At 36.2% G+C, this 22,600-nt stretch overlaps 1 protein-coding gene across 18 annotated transcripts in view; it reads left to right on the top strand.

Annotated features, from left to right (window-relative positions):
* SOX6 (SRY-box transcription factor 6) overlaps positions 1-22,600 on the top strand; it is a 489,348-nt gene that overhangs the window by 194,088 nt on the left and 272,660 nt on the right. For 17 of the 18 annotated variants that reach the window (XM_081937703.1, XM_081937695.1, XM_081937693.1 and 14 more), the window contains one exon: positions 7,541-7,778. The exons of the other annotated variant lie outside the window; for it this stretch is intronic. In XM_081937703.1, coding sequence (XP_081793829.1) covers positions 7,545-7,778 — 234 coding nt within the window. In that variant the 5' untranslated portion in view covers positions 7,541-7,544. The remainder of the gene's footprint in view (positions 1-7,540; positions 7,779-22,600) is intronic. 18 annotated transcript variants of the gene reach the window in all.

Genomic DNA, 22,600 nt, shown 5'->3' with positions numbered 1-22,600 from the left:
TTTTACATCGTGGCGACCAGAACTGAATGCAGTATTCCAAGTGTGGCCTTACCAAGGCATTATAAAGTGGTATTAACACTTTTTTATTTTTATTTATTTATTTCTTAGATTTTTAGACCGCCCCCTCTCCCAAAAAGGGACTCGGAGCGGTGTACAGTCAATGCAAATAAAATACAGTCATAACAATAAAATACATTTAAAATACATTTGGAGGGGGAGATAGGCTGTACAAGAAATAAATATATTCTAACCCTAAAAACATCCCAATTAAAACCCCAAACCCAGTTAAAATAAAATAAATCCCCGGGAGGTAAAAACTAAGAAAGTGCCAGGCCAGCTGATTGAAATAGGTGAGTCTTTAACTTTTGACGGAAGGAACGGAGGTCGGTGGTAGTTCGAATGTCTGGGGGGAGGTCATTCCAGAGGGTTGGGCCCATCACAGAGAAGGACCTACTCCTAGGTGTCGCCCGCTGGCATTGCCTAGCGGACGGCACCAGGAGGAGCCCCTCCCTGTGTGAGCGAATAGGTCGCAGGCACTTCACGTGATCTTGATTCTATCCCTCTATTTATGCAGCCTAGAACTGTGTTGGCTTTTTTGGCAGCTGCTGCACACTGCTGGCTCATATTTAAATGGTTGTCCACTAGGACTCCAAGATCCCTTTCACAGTTACTACTACTGAGCAAGGTATCATCTATACTGTACCTGTGCATTCCGTTTTTTTGCCTAAATGTATGGAGATGGATTTGTCCTTTTAATATAAGAGAAAGGGGAGCAAAATAAACAAGAATTTTATCTGCATGGTGAAATGTAGCATGATGGAGCTAAAGTCAGATTTAGATTCAAGATTTACTACATTTAGTAAAGTTCTGCAGCAATACAATCCGCAATATCTATTAGGGCATGTCAAATTTTTCAACTTTCCATTTCCAAACATTAGGGGTGCTCAAAAGATGTGACATGCCTTGGGGATTGTGAAGATATTTTATTACTTTATAATATAATTTAGAGGTGCTTGATAAGTAACTACATAAATATCATAACTTTTTAACATTTTGTTTGTTTCACTTGTGGGCATGCTCCATTAATGGGATAGATATGTGCAAGATTGCACAAAACATATAAAACACTTACAAGATATTGTAAAATATTTTAGAAGAAAAGGTGGTTGGTAGTAATATCAGTATTCAAATTCTGTTCTTTCAGGAAGGAATCCTATAGATTGAAAAAAAGGCTAACATTCTTGGTTAGAATATCAATGAGGAGCAATAATGAAAAGATTAAAACCTGAGATCTGAACTGCAACTAGATAACCAGAAGGGAGAGCAAACTGAATCACAACTGAAGAAATATGAAATGTTGAGCAACTCTCCAAGATATATTGCATGACAAAAAATATGCACGGGTTTTGGGTATTAGCATGCTTCCTTGAATTTATAGAAACGGGTTGAATTATTGTAGCTTCTAGTCTTTGATGGGGGAAACAGTAGACTGCATCTTTAAAATCCCAGTTTTGAACCAAAAAGATGTTGCATCTGTGTACTGCAGAGTAGTCCTGTTTCAAAAGAAGCAACAGTTGTTTACAGAAATGTACTGTTATGCACCTATTACTTGCATTATGAATTTTACTTTATCTTATTTAAAACTAAACTTATCTGTTTGGCTCTAACAGATAAGTGGATCTGAGTGACTAAATGACTTTCTCTTCAAATAGTGTCAGATGTCATCTTGAAATTCTACACCTTGAAATCACAAGACTTAGGAAAAAACTTTCTATTAGCATATGCTTTTTGCAAAAGGATCAATATGCAAACTACTTTACAGAAGTTTAGGTCAGCAGCATTTATCAGAAATAGTTTAGTTGTAAAAAGCTTGTATTGATTAATTTTGGGAACATCTAAATATTTACATTGTTTAGTGACAATAGGTTCACAAACTCAAAAATACACTATATTGCCAAAAGTATTCGCTCACCCATCCAAATAATCAGAATCAGGTGTTCCAATCACTTCCATGGCTGCAGGTGTATAAAATCAAGTACCTAGGCATGCAGACTGTTTTTACAAACATTTGTGAAAGAATGGGTCGCTCTCAGGAGCTCAGTGAATTCCAGCATGGAACTGTGATAAGATGCCACCTGTGCAACAAATCCAGTCGTGAAATTTCCTCGCTCCTAAATATTCCACAGTCAATTGTCAGCTGTATTATAAAAACGTGGAAGTGTTTGGGAACAAAAGCAACTCAGCCATGAAGTGGTAGGCCACGTAAACTCGTCCAACATCAGTGTGTGACCTCACAAATGCACTTCTGGAAGAATGGTCAAAAATTCCTATAAACACACTCCTAAACCTTGTGGACAGCCTTCCCAGAAGAGTTGAAGCTGTTATATCTGCAAAGGGTGGACCGACGTCATATTGAACCCTATGGATTAGGAATGGGATGTCACTTACAGTAAGTTCATATGCGAGTAAAGACAGATGAGCGAATACTTTTGGCAATATAGTGTATCTTTGATAGGATGATGTTGGGAACTCAAAGTACCATGGCATATGTTTATGTACTCGAATACTGTAGCATCTTTATATCTTTCAATCTTTCTTCTATATCCTTGAATGTGTATTGTTCAAAAGCTACTTAATGCAGTCACCATGATTTCCTCATATGTGTCTACTATTCAATATGATGAAATGATTTTTAAAAAAAAGGGGTATCAAAAAAATTGGATGCTTCTCCTTTTATGACTGTACCACTATAGGCACTTGTTCAAAGAAAGTGGAATTGGATCGATTTGATTGCATTTAAATTTTTCATGCTTCAGCAGTTTGTCTGGGAGCACACTAAAGAAAGAAAACCCCACAAGTGAGAAGAGTTTAGAATAATAGAACTTGATTTTGTGCATTATAGCAGTACCATTTAGACTGCCTTAGTTAGGTTGTGTCAGCACTTCCATTATAAATCTCTGTTTTCAGGGGTTATAAGTGGCAGATTTTTTTTCTTTTTTCTTTTTTTGAACAAACAAAAACAAAACTTCTGGAAAGTAGTGATCTGGCTGTCATTATAACTTGGTTACACACAAAGAATTAGTAGGTAAACCAAGCAGTAGCATAAAGTCAAAGTAATCTTACAACATGAGTGATTGGTTAAAAAAATAAATAAAACTGAAATACTTCTTAGAATGCCATGAAATCTCATGGGAACATGTTGATTGTTAAAGTGTATTCATGCTTTTCAACATGTTCTACCAATTGTAGTCCTTTCCTAATCATACTTAAAAATTGAATTTCTGTAAATCTTTTCTGTAGTGTTTTATTACTTTATACATTGCAGCCACCAAATGGCAAAGGGAATACATATTTTATGGGAATAAATAGGCTAGGGTGTGATTTTCAATACATAATCCCATTCCTCTGAGGACAGCCCTCTTTTGTAATTGCAGTGCAGGTTGCCCTCCAACATACACCCTGGAGGTAAGCCCCACTGCGCTCAGTAGGACTTAGTTCCAACTGAGCATATTTAGGATTGTGTAGTTCCAATCCAAATCCAACAGGGAGGCCAAGGGGGACAGCGGAAGGAGATGGGATGGCTGCTTCCTGTAGCACCTGCCGGCCAAGGCCCTTCTTCTTGGTCTAACCTCCCAAGGAGAAAGGATCCATAGCATTGCTTGCCTCTCTGCTCTGATAGGTCAAGTAGATGTGACTGGGAGATTGGGAGAACACAGTCCTTCAAATAACCTGATTTCCTTTTTGGGAATGAGGCAGCTTTTGCTGGTTGGAGCAAAAAGTTTTGAATTGAGGTTGAGGGTTATGAATAAAGAAACTAAAATAGTTCAGGATCTAGTGCTTCTTTGCTCGCAGGTTTTTAAATAGAAAGGGTATGAATGTACCGCACTTATATTCTATAAACATACCTGGGTAAATAACAAGCTCAGCTGCAATAAAATTATTTTTTTCTTGTTAAAGCAAATTTCACAGTCTATAAAGCATATTTATGTTGTCTTTAACACTTCTATGAACATTGGGTATTCTGTCTATGAACAAGTTAAAAAATGGCAGAAGGAAGGAAAGAAAGATGGATGGATGATGGCTATATCTGCTGTATTGGTTGTTTTGAGAGAATAACGTTTCCCCCATTCCCTGGAATGGTCACTTGAGGAATTACCCGAAGCCTGTTTATGAAACAGGTGAAGTCTTTCCAGGCTAATTATATTCAGCATGTAATTTTTAAACTTCACTCTGAATTTTGATTTTCAATTAACATTCCCAATTTGAAGATAATTTTCTATTTAATATAATTGCAGGAAATAATTTATTGGCTGATTAGGACTGAGGGCCCGGCCTTTCTTAAGAAAACACTGTCTAACAAACCAGCCTTTAAAAATCATCTCAGAGCTTTAGACAGATTTAACCTATTTTTGCAGCTGCACAGTTGCATATAATTAGGTTTGTGCACTGTTATTCATTGGTGCAGTTTGTAGTTGGAATTATTCTTATGAGACATTTTCATTTCTGGGTTTGTGTCATGATTAATTTAAACTGAAAAATGCAGACAAAATGTATTCCTTCTGGAAGACGTTGGTCTTGTTTGTAATTGGAAGATGCCTGCAAAGACTCAAGTGAATAGAATCATATTCCAAAGAACTGTTTTAAAGGCACCTTTGTGTTAAATCTGTGACAATATATTCACAATTTTAATGTGCCGAATAAGGCATGGGTATAGCCTGTTAATTGTCTTTGAAATAAAGTATTATGTCTTGCACCCTGATTCTAAATATTTGTTATGACTTATCTGTGTGCAATACCTGTATCACAATTAGATCATGCTCTACTTTGACAACAGTTGTTTTTTGGTTTTGATATGTACAGAATATTCAGGAATCAGTTTCTTAGTTGTTTATATAGAAAGTCACTTTTAATGTAGCATCTTAGATGATACTTCTGTGTAACTAATTCTCATGGCGGAGATATCAGCCTAAACATCATTATAATCATTTTAAAGGTTTTTTTCTTTTGCTCTACATTGATATTTATATATATTTATAAAACTTATTAAGGAAATCTATAATGCTTTCATTTAAAAATAAATAATATTACCTGATTCTTTATTATTATTTTTTCATGTAAGATACTAAATCCGAGTCTTCTCATTAATAGTGAGAAATTTAATAGTAGCTGTTAAATCCTGCTACATTAAAACCTACTATTTAAATTGGAATTAACTTAATTATTATTATTTTTTACACTTGATATTTCTTTCACTGTAATATTCATGAAAGCATGTGTCAGATTTGTAAATTTAACTGTTACTCTCAGATTTCCAGGCTCCTTAATCAGTAATTATTTGTCTATAGAAACAGTACTACTGAGTTAATGATTTGCTAATTTGGAAAATGCTCATGTGGTTTCCCTTGTTAACTGATTTGCACATTTTAAAGGAAATTGTATGAAATCAATTATTATTAAAGAGTAATTAAGGTGGAGACCTCATTCTAGAGTTGTTGAAACAGTTTTAGAAAAAATGATATATCGTGAGATTTTAGAAAATTTAGAATCTATACAACATTTTAATTTTTACTGAAATAATTTATATTTTGTTAGCATTAAATTGATTCCATTCTGGTGGAAAAAAATTAAAGGTTAAGACCAAAAAGGTTAAATATATAGTGAAGATATTAACGGATATTACAGATATATTTTTAATATTTCTTTTTATTTAATTGTATTCCAAATTGTATGCTCGTTTGAAATATATAATAGTAACAAATTGATACCCTGTATAACTGTGAAACACCACTCAAGCTATACATTATTCCGTAAGATACACATAACATTATATCACTTTTCTCAATTAATATTCCAGGACTTTGTTAACCGAATCACACAATAATGGCCCTACCCTCTGGATTGGGGGCAGGTTGGGAAATATTTTCCTTAGAAAAAAGAAGTTTTAATGAACAGAGTTTATTATGATGATTGAGCCATCATTTGAAGAGCAAAACTCACAAATATTTTGTTTTTCCAAAATCAGCATAAAACCAATGGCAAGAATTTTTGTAGCTGTCTTAATGAAATTTGGAAATCTGTTGGGATTGCTGTCTCTCTTCTTCCAGGAGCTGGAAACCACTGTTGATATTCTGATGGATAGAACTTTTTTAAAAAGTGATTTTCAGACCCTTGAAGAAAAGTACAACAATGAAAGTAAGCATTCAAAAAATTGGCTAGAATAGCTTACTACAGTTGCAGCAAACATCTGGCTGACTATGTTCAGTAGTTAATTCATATATTTTCTCTTTAGGAAGGAAATCATCTTAAATAGCAATATGAATGATAGGATATTGTGTGTGCTGTTTAATGCTGACTGGCAGAAGTCTCTACAGGTTTTAATCTATGCATAGATAGGAACCCTGAGTTCTTTAAAACTCTGATGTTGACTGTCTATGGAAATTCTCGGTCACCCAGTTCATGGTTGTCCCAAAGGTGCTTTATCAAGAGGCAACTGGACTTTTTTTTTTCTTTGAAGATATTTCACTTCTCATCCAAGAAGCTTCTTTAGTCCTGACTGGATGGTGAAGAATGGAAGGATTTATATTCCTTGCAGACAGCTCGTCATTTGCATTCTTTTAGAGGGTCGTTGAAGCCACTTGGAGATTTATCTGTGTACTCAGGGTCACTTGAGTAGTGCAAAAGGATTTTGAGCCGCCTTGGAATTCCTGAAAGGACTGTGTTGTAGACTGGAAAGAGATGATGTGGTGTCCCTCTCCCTCTGTTGAGAGAGAGCTGTTCAGTTTTGACATAGATGGCCTCTTTGACCCCTATTTCAAACCAGTGGTCCTCTCTATCCAAAATGTGGACTTTGCTGTCTTTAAAAGAATGGCCTTTGTCTTTTAAATAAAGATGGATTGCTGAATCTTGTCTTGATGGGTTTGTTCTCCTATATTTGTTCTAAAAAACCCATCAGGACAAGAGAAATCCTTCCATTTCCCCATCATCCAGTCAGAGCTGAAGAAGATTCTTCATCTTCAAAGAAAAACCAGAAAGTCCAGTTGCCTCTTGAAAAAGCACCTTTGGGTCATTACGAAGATTTATATAAGGTTGGCATTCTCATTTCTGAATTTCACATTTTCTGTTTCCCTTCCCTGCAAAAGAAAATGGCTGTGTGTGTAGTGTCAGCACAAATGGCCATGGAAGTGCAGAGTCCAGGGACCTGAAGTGGCCAGTTGGAACCCCAAATGTTGCTAACTTTACAGGCTTCTCCATGAATTGTGAATTTGTTCCAGATGGGAACTCTGGTGCTACATAGGATAGAAAGAAGCTATTTCTATGCCTTAACCTGACTTCAACCTCTCTCAACAACAAATTTGCCATAAAACATATGTTTTATTGTGATAACATTGCCTCAACAAGCTCTTAGTCGGTCACTTTTCACCATGATAAGCAGGCTACAATTTGCATATTTTTCAGCCTCAGAATGCATTTTGTTAAGTTTACAATCTTATCTTTCTATTTAATAAAAAGCGTCTGTGTATTTCCTTTGCTTATTTTGTAGAAGAATGTCTTCCAAGCAGGCCACCTCTCCATTTGCATCTGATGGAGAGGGAACAACAACCCAGGACTTAGCATCACAGGAGCAGGAAGACGACAACAATGAAGAACTTGTCACTTCCCATCTGCCTCTGCACACCATATTGCACAACAAACCTCACTCTGAAGAGCTCCCAGCTCTAGTCACTACAATCCAACCAGACTCAGACTGGAACAGTGTTATCTCAACTCAGCATAGGATGGTATGTCCCGAAGGGGTGGTACATTTTGAGTCATCGTTTAGGGCAGCTTTCCTTATCTACAATCTTTTTGGGATTGTACTGTGGATTGGTTTGACTATTATACTAAATTATATTAGTGTCTATTTATAAATGATTCCCATTTCTTCCAGATTCACCTTTTTTTTTGGGGGGGGGGGGAAATGGTTTGCGGTTAATCTTGGGTAAGATGAAAGAAAACAAGCCAGATTCATGAAGTCTTATTTTGAATTTGGAGAACACATCAATTTACAGGACAATGGTTTGTCCTTTCAGCAGAATCAGAGTGCAATAATTTTGTCTGTACTAAACCACGGCTAAACCATTGAATTATATTCAATGCTTGAATATAATGAACAAGAAATCAGCAAGCTTAACAGTTTTTTTCTTGGATAAAAATATACAAGTTTTTCCCAATAAGGCCATGATTAAATTGCCTTCAAAAAATAAATATCTTTGTTAAGTATAGATATTGCTGTTTTCTGATTTAACTTTTAACATAATACCATGTTTCCCTGAAAATAAGACCTCCCCGTATAGTAAGCCCAATCGGTTTTTTGAGCACATGCGCTGAAATAAGCCTTCCCCCAAAAATAAGCCCTCTCCGAAAATATTGCAACTCAGCAGCAGCCATGAGGTGACCACACTCGCTGCCTCCTGCACCTCAAAAATAATAAGACCTCCCTGAAAATAAGGCCAAGTTCTTATTCCAGGGGTCAAAAGAAAATAAGACTCTGTTTTATTTTTGAGGAAACACGGTAGCTGTTGGTTAATTGACACAGTTAGTTGATTTTTGTACAGCCAGATATTTTATTGTTTTAACAGTGGTATCTTTTCTTCATGTTAGCAGACTTTAGAAAAATGTTTGGCATGATCTCTAAAATCTAATTTCTGAAGGATTTTCAGCTGTGCTCATGTATCAGCACACAATATTAACATTGGAAAAATGCAGCATCTCTCTCTCTAAATTGCTACTGTTTGAGAACTTCTCATTTGAAGTTTAAAATGACTATGATTCCATTCCACAGCATATAGATAACAATGATAAAAGTTCCTTGTTGTTGTATATGTTTGAGAAATGGCGAAGCAGCAGTAAGAAAAGCTTAGAAGTAGAAAAGCTTCCATAGAATCATACGATAGGAAGGAGTTGATTGCCATATTCTTTAAATCCTGACGTTAGAGGATACCATCCCTCTTAGGACAGACTGTAGAACAGTTCGTGCTAGCTGAAAATTCTTATTAACAGTAGTCTAATTTTTTGTTATAACCCATTAATGTGATACAAAATGAAGAACATTTCAAAATGCACTCACAGCTATTTAGATTCTACAGTAAAGTATGTGTTTATGATGAAGAGGATTTTGACTTCTGAGGTAAATGTTATACTGGTTGATTATATATATATGGATAACATAATCAATTTTATAAGTATTCCTTTGACATATATATATATATATATATATATATATATATATATATATATATATATATATATATATATATATATATATATACACACACACACACACACACACACACACACACACACACACACACATACATACATATATATATATATATATATATATATATATATATATATATATATCCACTATATACAGACATATTGTCCATTTTAAAGAAATGTTAACTTCAGTAAAAACTTTCCATTTCCAGGCATTGATTTTATATATTGGTAATAATAAATTGCAAATGGAAAAACCTTCTTTTATCGTCTAAATATGTAAGGTTTCTATTTTATAAGTGTGTGGTCACAGCATTTCTATGGCATCAATAAAGACATAAAGTAACAGACATTATCTTAGTGGTATGGTGGGCAGACTGAAATTTTGCTGAAAAACTTGCCAAAAATTACAGTGTCAAATAATTTGATTTATTGTGCTTTTCCAGAGAAAAATAATGATCTATATACTATATTTAAAAAAAGCGTAGCCACAAGTGCATTGCTGACAGAGACCATATGCTGGATATGCTTTCCCCCCTCTTCTCCTTCTTTAAAATGTAGGCTTTACCCTCCCCTATCTGTTCTCTCTTTTAGCTATTTCTTTTTAGAGGAATTGACTTCATTACAGGGCTGCTTACTTCAAAGGCTCCCAAATTTATGAAATTGAGTGCAATCATATGCCCACTTATTGGAAGTCTAGTTGAATTTAATAGGACTTAATTCTTATTAGAGATTTAAGGTTGGATTTTTTTTAAACAATGAATCTCATTTCTTACTTCTTGCTTATTTTTTCTTGCTCTTCTTGAAGGTACAATAATGATGGGGTCGGTATTGTTGGTTTAGTACTTCACTACTATCTTGCAAGCACAGGTTTACATGTTAGGTGAGCATCTTCAGGAAATTACCTCCAATTGCTTAGCCACCTGCCAAGTATTGTATTTAAGGATGCCTCTCCTTGCTACAGGTTTGCCTGTCGCCTACCTGTATGCTTTTATTGTGCAATATCTGAACACCAAAGTTGGAACCAACATTCTATTTTGGCTCAGGACCTCTGAATTGATTTAGTATATAACCTGAGGCAGCTAAATGTCTTGGTCCTTACATCATCCCTCAATGTAATCTCTCATCTATCTCTCTGATTAGGTGACATCAAGTGGTGTCAGCTAGGCAGCAGTTACTTTCTGATTGATTGACATTTTCTGCCCAGTGCCTGGCCTCATCTTATACTACATTTGGGATGGTGTAGGAGCAAAATTTGGTGCTGACTTTGATACTGAGGGAACCTTTTGCAAGGATGACACATCATTTTTTAAATAAAGATTTCTGGCCTTTTGTTACTGCGCAGACTTTCCAAGAAGATGTAGACATAATGGTATTTCAGTAAAATGTATCCTTCTCCATAGTTGTGGAGTAATTCCAAAGAGGATTACCAATTCTGCTGTGCTTCCCTAAGGCATAAACTAAGTTCCCAAAGTTGCTCATACTATGTAATGAGAGAAAAAAGGTGCCTCTGAATCCAGGTGCCTTATACAGTTAATGAGATCAATCACTTATAAAGTAACTGCAAGCAAATGCAAAAGGAGACAGAACAAGGCCTGTGGCTGCTTGATTCTTCCTTCAAGATTTTCTGTTTCTGTGGAAAAATTAAGCTTCACATCAACTCTAGCATTTTCAAGAAGCTGAAAGAGATACAAGTTACACCATTATCAGTTTTTTTGAATCACCTTTGAGAGACTAGCTGAAAATAATTACTGAGCTTATGGCCTCCAGTAGGCTAAGTAATTTCATATAAACAAGGGCTAACTCTTTAGTGCAAATCTGATCTTTAAATGAAAATGATCTCAATAAGTATTGTATATCGCATGGAAAAGCATTATAGCTTATAACATAGTTAGGTATTAAATGTGTTCTGTCATGATGCATCTAGATCTTGGTTCAATCGCAGGCTGTGCATGGTATTCATTTGATCAAACCCTTTTGAGCATTCTTGCATTTTTTTTTAGTTTGTGTGCCTCAACTAGGACAAGAAGCTTTGTGTTCACAGTTCAATATTGTGTTCAATGTTCTCACTTTTCCTCCCAGTTCATATTTGATGGGCAGTTATTTTTTTTTTAAAAAAGAATAATTATGCTTCCAGGCATTAACACTTCGATATTGTGTGTGAAATTTTCACAGTGGTCAGAAAAAAGACATGTATATTTTGGTCACTACTGCTGTGGGATCAGTGTGTGTGAAGTCCATACAATTGTTTTCTTTGGCTATGAATGTGTCTATGGAACAAAGATTCCCAATTATCTCTTGAGAATGAAGTACTAATTCTTAAATTGTAGACGGTGAAAACATTATAGAATTCCACCTGTGGCCTTTTGATGAGTGGTTGAGTTAAATAATAAGCTTTTTCCTTACGTATTTAATAATTTCTTCCACATTTTATATTAAGAAATAAAAGTATTGTGTCAATGGAAACATGGTGGAAAGAATACCAAAAGCTTGTAGGGAGATGATCATGGAAAGGCATAGAGGAGGTATACTTCAGGAGTAATTGTTCCTATGGATCAATATATATATATGCCCATTTATAGCTGCACCATGGGGTGATTTTGTAACCAAACGTTCAGTATACCTATCCTTTATATTATCTTGATAAAGATTTGCTTTCATATGAAATGATATGCAGAAGGATTGAAAATGAGAAATAGTGCTGCTAGAGATGTAAAAAAACATGTCACTTTCTTCATTTCTTCCATACATTTTACATCATTTTTAGAAGTACATTTAAAATTTGTACATATTTCATATTCATTTTGTTTTATATACATTTTGTAACTGTGTAGATCTTTCAATATATCATTTATTTTGGTTGTATAGTACTTTTTTTTGTATTTTTAACCGTAATGTTATAGATGTATTCTTGTAAATATCATTCCTGGTATATGGATTTTGGTATATAGTTTTAGAAAACTGCAAAATTCATATACTGATTTGTAAAGTGAAAATATGGTGGATTTACTGTATATCAAAGGGCAAAGTTTATTTTTCTTTCAAATCCCTAATTCTTAAATGAGCATTGTGTTACTGAGTAGTATTATAGAGCATAGAATGTATTATATTTATTAATTATATTTATTTAGCCATTCAAATCTATGATGGATCCTCCAAAAGCTATTTATGACCTGGTTTTAAAGTTTTGACTTGTCCCTCACACAATCATGTTTAAAGTGCTCTGTGATCATATGTCAGTGATTTTAAACAATTTTTTTTGCCAGAAATGGGTTTGCTTAATGATTATGGTGTTTTCGTAAACAATTTCCACTATAATAATCTTAAAATGGGTCTGCTCATGTGATCGCCTACTTCATCACAACCGACAACTACCTCTACTTGTAAATCATCAGTTTTATTTGAATTAAATCAAACATAATGTCAAGGTTTCAAGTAACAGACCCAATGCAATCAAAATGCTGAGGGCAAGGCTCTCCTCAAAGTCTGAATTTATTAGGCATATCATATTGGCACATCTGGTGAAAACCCGATTCTGAAGTTCCAAAGTTTTCACCACTGAAATTAGAAATCAAAATTCTGCCCCCCCTCCCCGGTAAACATGTCCATCACATGGCCCAACTAGGTCACAGTCTCAATTTCAGCTGGCTTTAGTCAGCACCTGGTGGGAACATCCTTTGTTCCCAGGAGAAAGAATTTAATTTTGGCTACAAGTCCCCAGCTATCTCTCTTCCCCCTTCCCATTTCCATAGCTCTATCCAGCCTCACTGTGGCAGCCCTGAAGATGTTCCAAAATGGCTTCAGGGTTAACACATATCTTTAAAAAAGCAGAAGGAATAGTCTTCTATGAATTAGTAGAAATCACTGCTAGTTTGTAAAAATTATTACCTACGTGAATAATATTTTCACACCAATTATAATAATTGAGATATTTCAATTAATTTATTAATTAAATATTTATCTTCTTCCACCATGAAATTAACAGCTCATGTAATATCTAAAGCACTGTTTAAAACATATATAGCATCATTTACAGGTAAGAAATAATTATCAAGTTGCAGTTTCTAAACAGATGAGGTTATTAATATTAAGAACAACATGAGTTCTGGTCACAGCAAGGAAAAGTCACAAACTGTCCAACATCTGCATTCCCAGAAGATCTTGCAGAAGTTCCATAGTTTCCAGGAATGGAGCTGTTGGACAGTTTATGGTTTTTTATTTTTATTTATTTATTATTCACACTTATAGACCGCCCCCTCTCCCGGAAAGGACTCGGGGCGGTGTACAGTCACTAAAATACATTTGGCTTGGTTTGGCTTGTCCTTGCTGAAATTGATGCTGAGATTCTACGCTGCTAACATGAGTAAATCATTCATGTGAATAGTTACGTTTGGGACCAATTAATGATTAGTTGATGCCACCTAATGCAATGATGCAAGATTTAATAACAATAAGGAATATGAAAAAAAATGCCTTAATTTCCAGTATTCTGAATAGGAGCACTTATCTGGCTTACAATATAAGATCACAGTAACATAATATATTAAATACCCTGTATATTTAACTTACACGTATCATTAAATCAATTGTATAAATGAAAATTGTTTTTGTGTGTTTTGAATATCTGGAAGCCAAAATATTTCCCCTTTAGTATCCCCAACTGTTACTTCTATGATGAATTTAACAAATGGGAGGTGCATTTAGAAATTATTTTTGCACTCACTCTTCATTGCCTATGGAGATTGTTCATTTGATAGATTCAGCAACAGGCAACAATTTCTATATTAGGCCTGGAGTAGCTTCAGCTTGAATAATCACAATTCTTGTAGATTTACAATGGGAAGAATCTTAACAATTGGAGAAGGCAAATCTTCAGTACACCTGAGAAGTGATAAGTTTTGATGCTCCTGTTCCTGAAAAAAATTGGAGCAAAAATATCTTTAAAGGTACATTTTAAGGTAGATTTACAAATTATAACCTTTATAGTAGATTTACAAATTATAACCTTTGTTTTTATTTACTTGAGAACAATGTAAATAATTAAATAACCATGATGGCTCAGTGGATACAATGCAGTTTTGTAGGCTGACTCTGCCCACTGTGAGGAGTTCGATTCCCAAGGTTGACTCAGTCTTCCATCCTTCTGAGGTCAGTAAAATGAGGACCCAGATTGTTGAGGGCAATGTACTAACTCTGTAAACTGCTTAGAGACGGTTGTAAAGTACTAAATACTATTGCTATTGCTAAGACAGGAAAATAAGTAACCTGGAATTAACTGGAATTAAAGAGCTTGGAGCATTTATTGCAGAAAGGTTAGTTTGAAAAGCAAGAACAATAATAGAGTATAATAATAGCATATGCACGTGATTCTGTTTGGATCTAGACTTGGTGATCTGGAAAGGAGGTTTTTTTTAAATCTCAGATTCAGAGTCTCCCTTTTCAGTTCAGAGCCTGAATTCAAATCTGCCTTCCTTCCTTCCCTCCCTCCCTCTCTTCCCTGTCTTCCAGTGAAAATCAACAAATGGCTGGTTTTTGTAAGGAAACAAATAGATGAAGAATAATTATATACTATGACATAATGATTTCTCTGTAGAGTCATAAAGTAAAGATAAATAACTAAAAGCTTTTTGTTTGTGTGAAGTTTTTAATTATATTCAGAACCCATTGTTCCCTTGTTTCTCATTCCACAATTTCACAAATAGATTGGTGGTAGACCATGCTGATTGATACTGGCCAATCAACTTGGATAAAAACTGGCTAGAGGTTTATTTTTAAAATATTTATGAATGCACTAAAATACGAATTATCATAGAAAACAATGAGAAAATAGACCTGGCCTCATCCTCTGAATAATAAGTTCAGTTTAAATAAGAATCTGGTCACAGAACCACTTTTTCTTAGTTTCATAAGATAGATTAGTTAGCTTTTAAAATACATTCTGAGGAATTGAGCTAGCAAATGGACAAAAATCAGCCACCATTCCTTTCAACTAGCATCTTTCTAAGTCAGAAAATAAATATGCCAGGAAGGCAAATACATTTTTCCCCTTATGATTTTATTATTATCATTTTTTTCTTTAAAGTTCATGATTTTTAAACATACAATTACACATTTTTGTTGCTGTTGGCAAAATAAATCATGTTCCCTTTGCTTAATTTTTTTCTTATACATGGAGTAGCTGCTGATTCCTTTTAACTGCAGGAATAAAATTATTACATGGCAGTAAATACAAGGGGATTCATAGAATGCATACCTACTAAATCTCCCAAAAAACTACTTCTGCTTAGCTTCATCAGAGTAATATGCAGAAGAGTAATATGCACACTCATATCCAAACTCAGCAAATTAACTAAACCAACATTGTACTGGTGATCTTTGCATTTGCACCAATTGCATGCTAATCACAATATCTCCCACCCCTCCATACACATTTGCTTTATTTGCTGACAGAATAAGCACAAATCCATTGCACATTGTCTACCCCCTTGAAGTCTATTTTCCTTAGAGCAAAACAAATAAAACAAAGCTAAACAAAAGAGTGATTACTCACGAACAGGCTAGAAAGCTTGCATGGGTAAATAGCTGTCTTCTTCTATGGCTGTGTGCTTAAGTGCTGCTTTCCTCCCAGTTCTCTACATGTTCTCACCACCACCCCTCCCACCCTGTTAACAGTACTGAGGTCTGGACTGTTCCTGCTGTCAGAAAAAAGTTTGAAAAAAGACCAACCAATTACATACCAACAAACAGCAGTACAAAAAATTCTTGGAACACTCGGAGTTCTGCTGCTTTGTTCTAAGTGCTTTGTTTATAGCTTGGAACCTTTGAAACATGATTTCAGCCGAGAATATTTTCAGACTTTGCACATCTTTATTTTTAAATTCTGGTTTGGAAAAAAGGAAATATTCCAGTTGGATCAGAGTGCCAATGCTTTATAGGAATTATTGTAGCTGCCTCAGCAAAAACGGTAGAATTTTATGAGGATAGCCTTAAAAAAAACTCAGGGAGTAACAATAAAAAAAGAAGTGGTTATAAAGGTCCTTATTTCTTACTCAGGTGGCACTAAAAATAGATATTGGATGAAAACAAGTAGTGGCAGAAGAAATACAGGTACTCCTCGAGTTAAAACCAGAGTTCCGCCCAAAATTTCTGTTAACTGAATCAATGCATTGGGTAAGTTAGTAACACGGACGTTAAGTGAATCTGGCTTCTCCATCAACTTTGCGTGTCAGAAGATCATAAAAGGGGACCACGTAACCTTGGGACACAGCAATGGCCATAAATATGAATCAGTTGCCAAGCTTCTAAATTTTGATCACATGATCATGGGGATGGTGCAACAATCATAACTGTGAAAATAGGTTTTCTTTTTCAGTGCCATTGTAGCTTTGAATGGTCATTAAATTAACTGTTGTAATTCAAGGACTACTTGTAATGCTTGATTGTCCAACTTTTTCTATCATGCCTCTGTATTCTTCCTGTAAAATATTTCTTGGATTGAGTATTGCAAGACATGCTTTGACATAATCCTATAAAATATTACTTCAGTATCACCTTCTTAAAACAAAGTGACCTAGCAATCTGATGAAACCATCAGAGGTGGTATTCAGGAGGTTCTGACCAGTTCTGGAGAACTGGTAGCGGAAATTTTGAGTAGTTCAGCGAACCAGTAAATACCACTTCTGACTGGCCCCACTCCCATCTATTCTCTGCCTCCCGAGTCCCAGCTGATTGGGAGGAAATGGGGATTTTGCAGTAACCTTCCCCTGGAGTGGGGGGGGGGGGAATGGAGATTTTACAGTATTCTTCCCCTGCCACGTCCATGAAGCCATAACCACCAATCCATGCCACGCCCACCAATCCATGCCTCGCCCACCAAGCCATGCCCACAGAACCAGTAGTACAAATTTTTGAATCCCACCACTGGAAATCATGTATCTGTTTAGAACTTGCCATTCACAGTAGGATAGTTCCTCCTTTCCTCCTGCTTCTTCTATCCCTGAAGCTTTACTTATATGCAACCCGATGAGCAATGTATCCTTTTAGACAACATATTGATTAGGTTTTCTGTATGGGTCTAAATAACAAGCTGGGGAAGCTTGAAGGGCACATTTAGAACATATAAGTAGAGTCAAACTTCATTTAATAAATTTCCTTTCAGTAATCTGTTAAACTCGACATTATGGAATTTGATCAATCTATTCCCTAGTTCCCGTTCTTGCTGGATTATTCATCAGCTTTGATGAGACACCTCCTGTTTGTCTAATAAATTATCGAGATATCGACTGATTGATTTAAAAAAAACTTTAATGTAGAAATATTGTTAAGATTGACTTGTACAATTTGTGTACCATGGAGCAAAATTAATTTATCGGGAGGTGAAACAGGACACAGTCCTCGTATTTTGTGTTTTCTAACAGCCACACAAACAAGGAAATTGATGAGCATTTGAGAACATTAGATTTGGTTGATTTAAAAGTGACTCTCATAATTATTCTCATAAATTCTTTGTATGGTAGATCATCTTCCACCTGTAGTCATTTCTGTGCTCACATTTAAGTAAATCTGTCTGGATTGTAGGATTCTCCTAGATTGTGACTGTGTTCACACATTGTACCAAGCCATATTCGGTTTCAACATGATGTATCTTGTAATCACAGCCATTGTGATATAAAAACTATGTTTGATGGCTTACCTTACCTGAATTATATGAATCCAATGAATGATGCTTGAGAATAACCATGGCTTAGTGGAATGTGTGAAACAGGTCAATGTTTGCCTTTTTCAAAAGGGGTTATGACATTTAAAATTAGCAACACAAATGTAAATTTGATTAACTCGTGTATATAAGTTGGCTCAGAAATTAAAAGTGTACTTCTAAATTTGTGCTTAAAATATATGTCTGTTGACAATAACTGCTAAATATATTGCCTTTTGGTGATGCATGTTAACCAACATATTCAAGTGAAACTTGAAAAATTAGAATATCGTGCAAAAGTTCATTTATTTCAGTAACGCAACTTAAAAGGTGAAACTAATATATGAGATAGACTCATTACATGCAAAGCAAGATGGTTCAAGCCATGATTTGTCATAATTGTGATGATTGTGTCTTACAGCTCATGAAACCCCAAATCCACAATCTCAGAAAATTAGAATATTGTGAAAAGGTGCAATAGTCTATGCTCAAAGTGTCCCAATCTAAGCAGCTAATTAAGCCATAACACCTGCAAAGGGTTCCTAAGCCTTTAAATGATCTCTCAGTCTGGTTCAGTAGAATCACAATCATGGGAAAGACTGCTGACCTGACAATTGTGCAGAAAACCATCATTGACACCCTCCATAAGGAGGGAAAGCCTCAAAAGGTAATTGCAAAAGAAATTGGATGTTCCCAAAGTGCTGTATCAAAGCACATTAATAGAAAGTTATGTGGAAGGGAAAATTGTGGAAGAAAAAGGTGCACAAGCAGCAGGGATGACCGCAGCCTGGAGAGGATTGTCAGGAAAAGGCCATTCAAAAGTGTTGTGGACTTTCACAAGGACTGGACTGAGGCTGGAGTCAGTGCATCAAGAGCCACCACACACAGATGGATCCTGGACATGGGCTTTAAATGCCGTATTCCTCTTGTCAAGCCGCTCCTGAACAACAAACAGCATCAGAAGCGTCTTACCTGGGCTAAAGAAAAACAGACCTGGTCTGTTGCTCAGTGGTCCAAAGTTCTCTTTTCTGATGAGAGCAACTTTTGCATCTCATTTGGAAACCAAGGGCCCAGAGTATGGAGGAAGAATGGAGGGGCATACACTGCAAGATGCTTGAAGTCCAGTGTGAAGTTTCCACAGTAGGTTTGATTTGGGGAGCCATGTCATCTGCTGGTGTTGGTCCACTGTGCTTCATTAAGTCCAGGGTCAATGCAGCCGTCTACCAGGAGATTTTGGAGCACTTCATGCTTCCTTCCGCAGACGAGCTTTATGGGGATGCTGACTTCATTTTCCAGTCTGACCTGGCACCTGCCCACACGGCCAAAAGCACCAAAACCCGGTTCAATGATCGTGGGATTACTGTGCTTGATTGGCCAGCAAACTTGCCTGACCTGAGCCCCATAGAGAATCTATGGGGCATTGCCAAGAGAAAGATGAGAGACGTGAGACCGAACAATGCGGAAGAGCTGAAGGCCGCTATTGAAGCATTCTGGTCTTCCATAACACCTCAGCAGTGCCACAGGCTGATAGCTTCCATGCCACGCCGCATCGAGGCAGTAATGGCTGCAAAAGGGGCCCAAACCAAGTACTGAGTACAAATGCATGCTTATACTTTTCAGATGTACGATATTGTTCTAGATATAATCCTTGTTTTATTGATTGCATGTAATATTCAAATTTTCTGAGATTGTGGATTTGGGGTTTCATGAGCTGTAAGCCATAATTATCACAATTATGACAAATCATGGATTGAACTTTCTTGCTTTGCATGTAATGAGTCTATCCCATATATTAGTTTCACTTTGTAAGTTGCATTACTGAAATAAATGAACTTTTGCACGATATTCTAATTTTTCGAGTTTCACCTGTAAAAACTTGAAGTATAATTCAGTGAAAGAGTTAATAACTCTTATTGAATTTATGTATGTATATCTTTGTGTACAGTTGGGCATTATATGATTTGGGTTTAAAATTTCTAATTTGTTCTTTTCTATAAAAATAAAATATATATACTGCCTCTCCAAGTTATATTGATTAAGTAATAATTTAATAATGGTTGTGGCCAGGAGGGCCTTTGCGCAGCTGTGTATTGTGCACCAGTTATCCCCTTTCCTGAACCAACAGTCCCTACTCACAGTCACTCATGCCCTAGTCACTTCCCATCTTGACTATCACAACACGCTCTACATGGGGCTGCCCTTGAAGACCATCTGGAGGCTCCAGTTGGTACAAAAAGCAGTGGCCCATATGGTTTTGTGTGCACATGTATCACCTCTCCTGCGGGAGCTGCAATGGTTGCTGATTTGCTTCTGGGTGCAATTCAAGGTGCTGTCTGTCACCTTTAAAGCCCTTCATGTCTTGGGACCAGGTTATCTGAGGGGCTGTCTCTACCCAACCCATCAGAGTGGGGAGGCAGGGAATGTTGCAGGTCCCATCCCTGAGGGAGCTACATCTGGTGGGACCCAGAAGAAGGGCCTCCTCCATGGTGGCTCCTCTCTCTGGAGCATCATTCTCCCAGAGATTAGAATAACTGTCACTCTAATATTCGTCCGGAAGGCACTGAAGACCTGGTTCTGCCAGCGGGCGTAGGGAACCCAGAGCAGGATGGTACCCATTAAATGGCTTATGTGATCTGCTGTCACCAGGGCGGGGGTGGGAGGTGATTTTATTATATTGTACTATATTAATTTATTTGACTCTTTGTTAGTTTTTATTGTTTTAAATATGGTTTTATATTCTGTAAGCCGCCTTGAATCGCCATGGGCGAATAGGCGGCAATATAAATTCAATAAACAAACAAACAAACAAATAAATTTATAATAGACTAGACTAGAATAGAGTATGAAAGGAGCTACATAATAGGAGCTACATATTCTCAGTATAATAAACAACATTTCCAAATAGATTCATGTCTCAATAAACTACTGTTCTCGATAGTAGGGCAACAGTGGACCACTTGATGAATGTAACAATAACACTAAATAATATATAGAAGCCACATAACTTTTATTTTATTTATTAGAGTCATATTCTTCCTTTGTACAGGAGCTCAAGGTAGTATATATACTGCTTCTTGTTGTTTATCTTAACCACAGCAATACTATGAGGCAAATTTTGTTGAAAGAAAGCAATTGGCTTTTCTGAATCATCCATTAAACTTCTATAGCTGAAGGTGAGCTTGAAGTTGGATCTGTCCACTTTCCATCCCAAGTCCAAACATTGTCCCATTATACCACTTCATTGGCTTTCCTTCTAAAAATGTGTGGGCACTTCAAGTCATGTTCGAGCTTCCTTCAAGCTAAGAATGAAATCTATATTTGTAAAATGATACCTGACCATGTGCTTTCATCTGGAAAAAAAAATCCATGATGTAATGCTCGCATACAATAGCTATAGAAAATAGTATGCCTGTCTTATTTGTAAGTGAATGCATGAACTGAAGCCAACTGTGTTTGCTTCAGAGTTTACATGGATAGATGTCTTCAATAAGAGTGCAGTTCCGCCCCATCTCTCTGGAATTGTTCCTTGTAGGATCAAGTGCAGCAATATGTTCTGTAGTACAACGTTGAGGTCTGCCCTATTACAGTCCATTCAGTTTAGGAAGCACACCTTAGCAATGTATGGATTGCAATATAAAACCAATATACTTTTATTCCGGATTATGCTGACATCTACAGCCTTCCAAATGTTGCTTTAATTAAAGTTATATGATGCCAACTGCTACTTTAATATGCTAACTTGGCACTGGTATCCCTCTTTGAATCAGAATGCTAAGAAAAAGATGGCATATGGGGAAGGGAAAAGAGGATCTATGACTAGCCAATATAGCATGGGGAAATGGGAAAAAGATGGTACTCAAAGGTGGTGAAAAAGCAAAGTCTTTTGAAATTGAAATATACTAATAGTGTCGTCTTGTTAGGTAAATACTAGGGCATGTCCAGGCATGGATATGAAGTATAATTGTAATGTGGTAAGATTAACAATAGGTAATGGGCTTTGTATCTCCTTTCCAAATAAATGATTTGACAACTATATAATGTACTAGCTGGATACTTGTGCTCCACTATGAAACTATGTGATCGGGCTTGATAAATTGATACTTATAGCTTGAAAATTAATGAGTAGTTATGATTGGCCTCTCCTCTCCCCTTCTCTCCCACAGGCTTGCCCCACAGAAGCCGCTCCTCTCCTCTCCCCTTCTCTCCCTCAGGCTGGCCTCATTGATCCTCTCCTATCTTCTTCTCTCCCTCAGGCTTGCCCCACAGAGACCTCTCCTGTCTTATCCCATTCTGTCCCTCAGTCTAACTCCTTAGCGTCAGAGCATGTTAATAATAATATAAGAAATACTAATGATCTAATGGTCATTTTGAAAAATCCTTTCTTAGTGAGCACCTAGAAGTCAAGATGAACATATATGCCATATTTCAAGTTTGTAGGCTTTACGGTTCTGGAGATTTCGTGATGATGCATGAGTGGTATTTCACTTTTATATATATAGATTATCATATGTTATGTGCCTATGACATACAAAGTGGGACTGTGGGATTCAGAATGTGTTCCCCAAAATTTTCCCCAAAATTTTTATTTGAAATTAGGTCTTGGGAAAAGAAATGAGGATGTAGCTTTGAGGAAAGCTGGAACATTGG

The sequence above is a fragment of the Natrix helvetica genome, assembly GCF_964273705.1.
Source record: "Natrix helvetica genome assembly, chromosome: 1".
NCBI lineage: Eukaryota > Metazoa > Chordata > Lepidosauria > Squamata > Natricidae > Natrix > Natrix helvetica.
The sequence above is the reverse complement of the archived record's forward strand: the minus strand, read 5'-3'. Positions and strand labels throughout refer to the sequence as shown.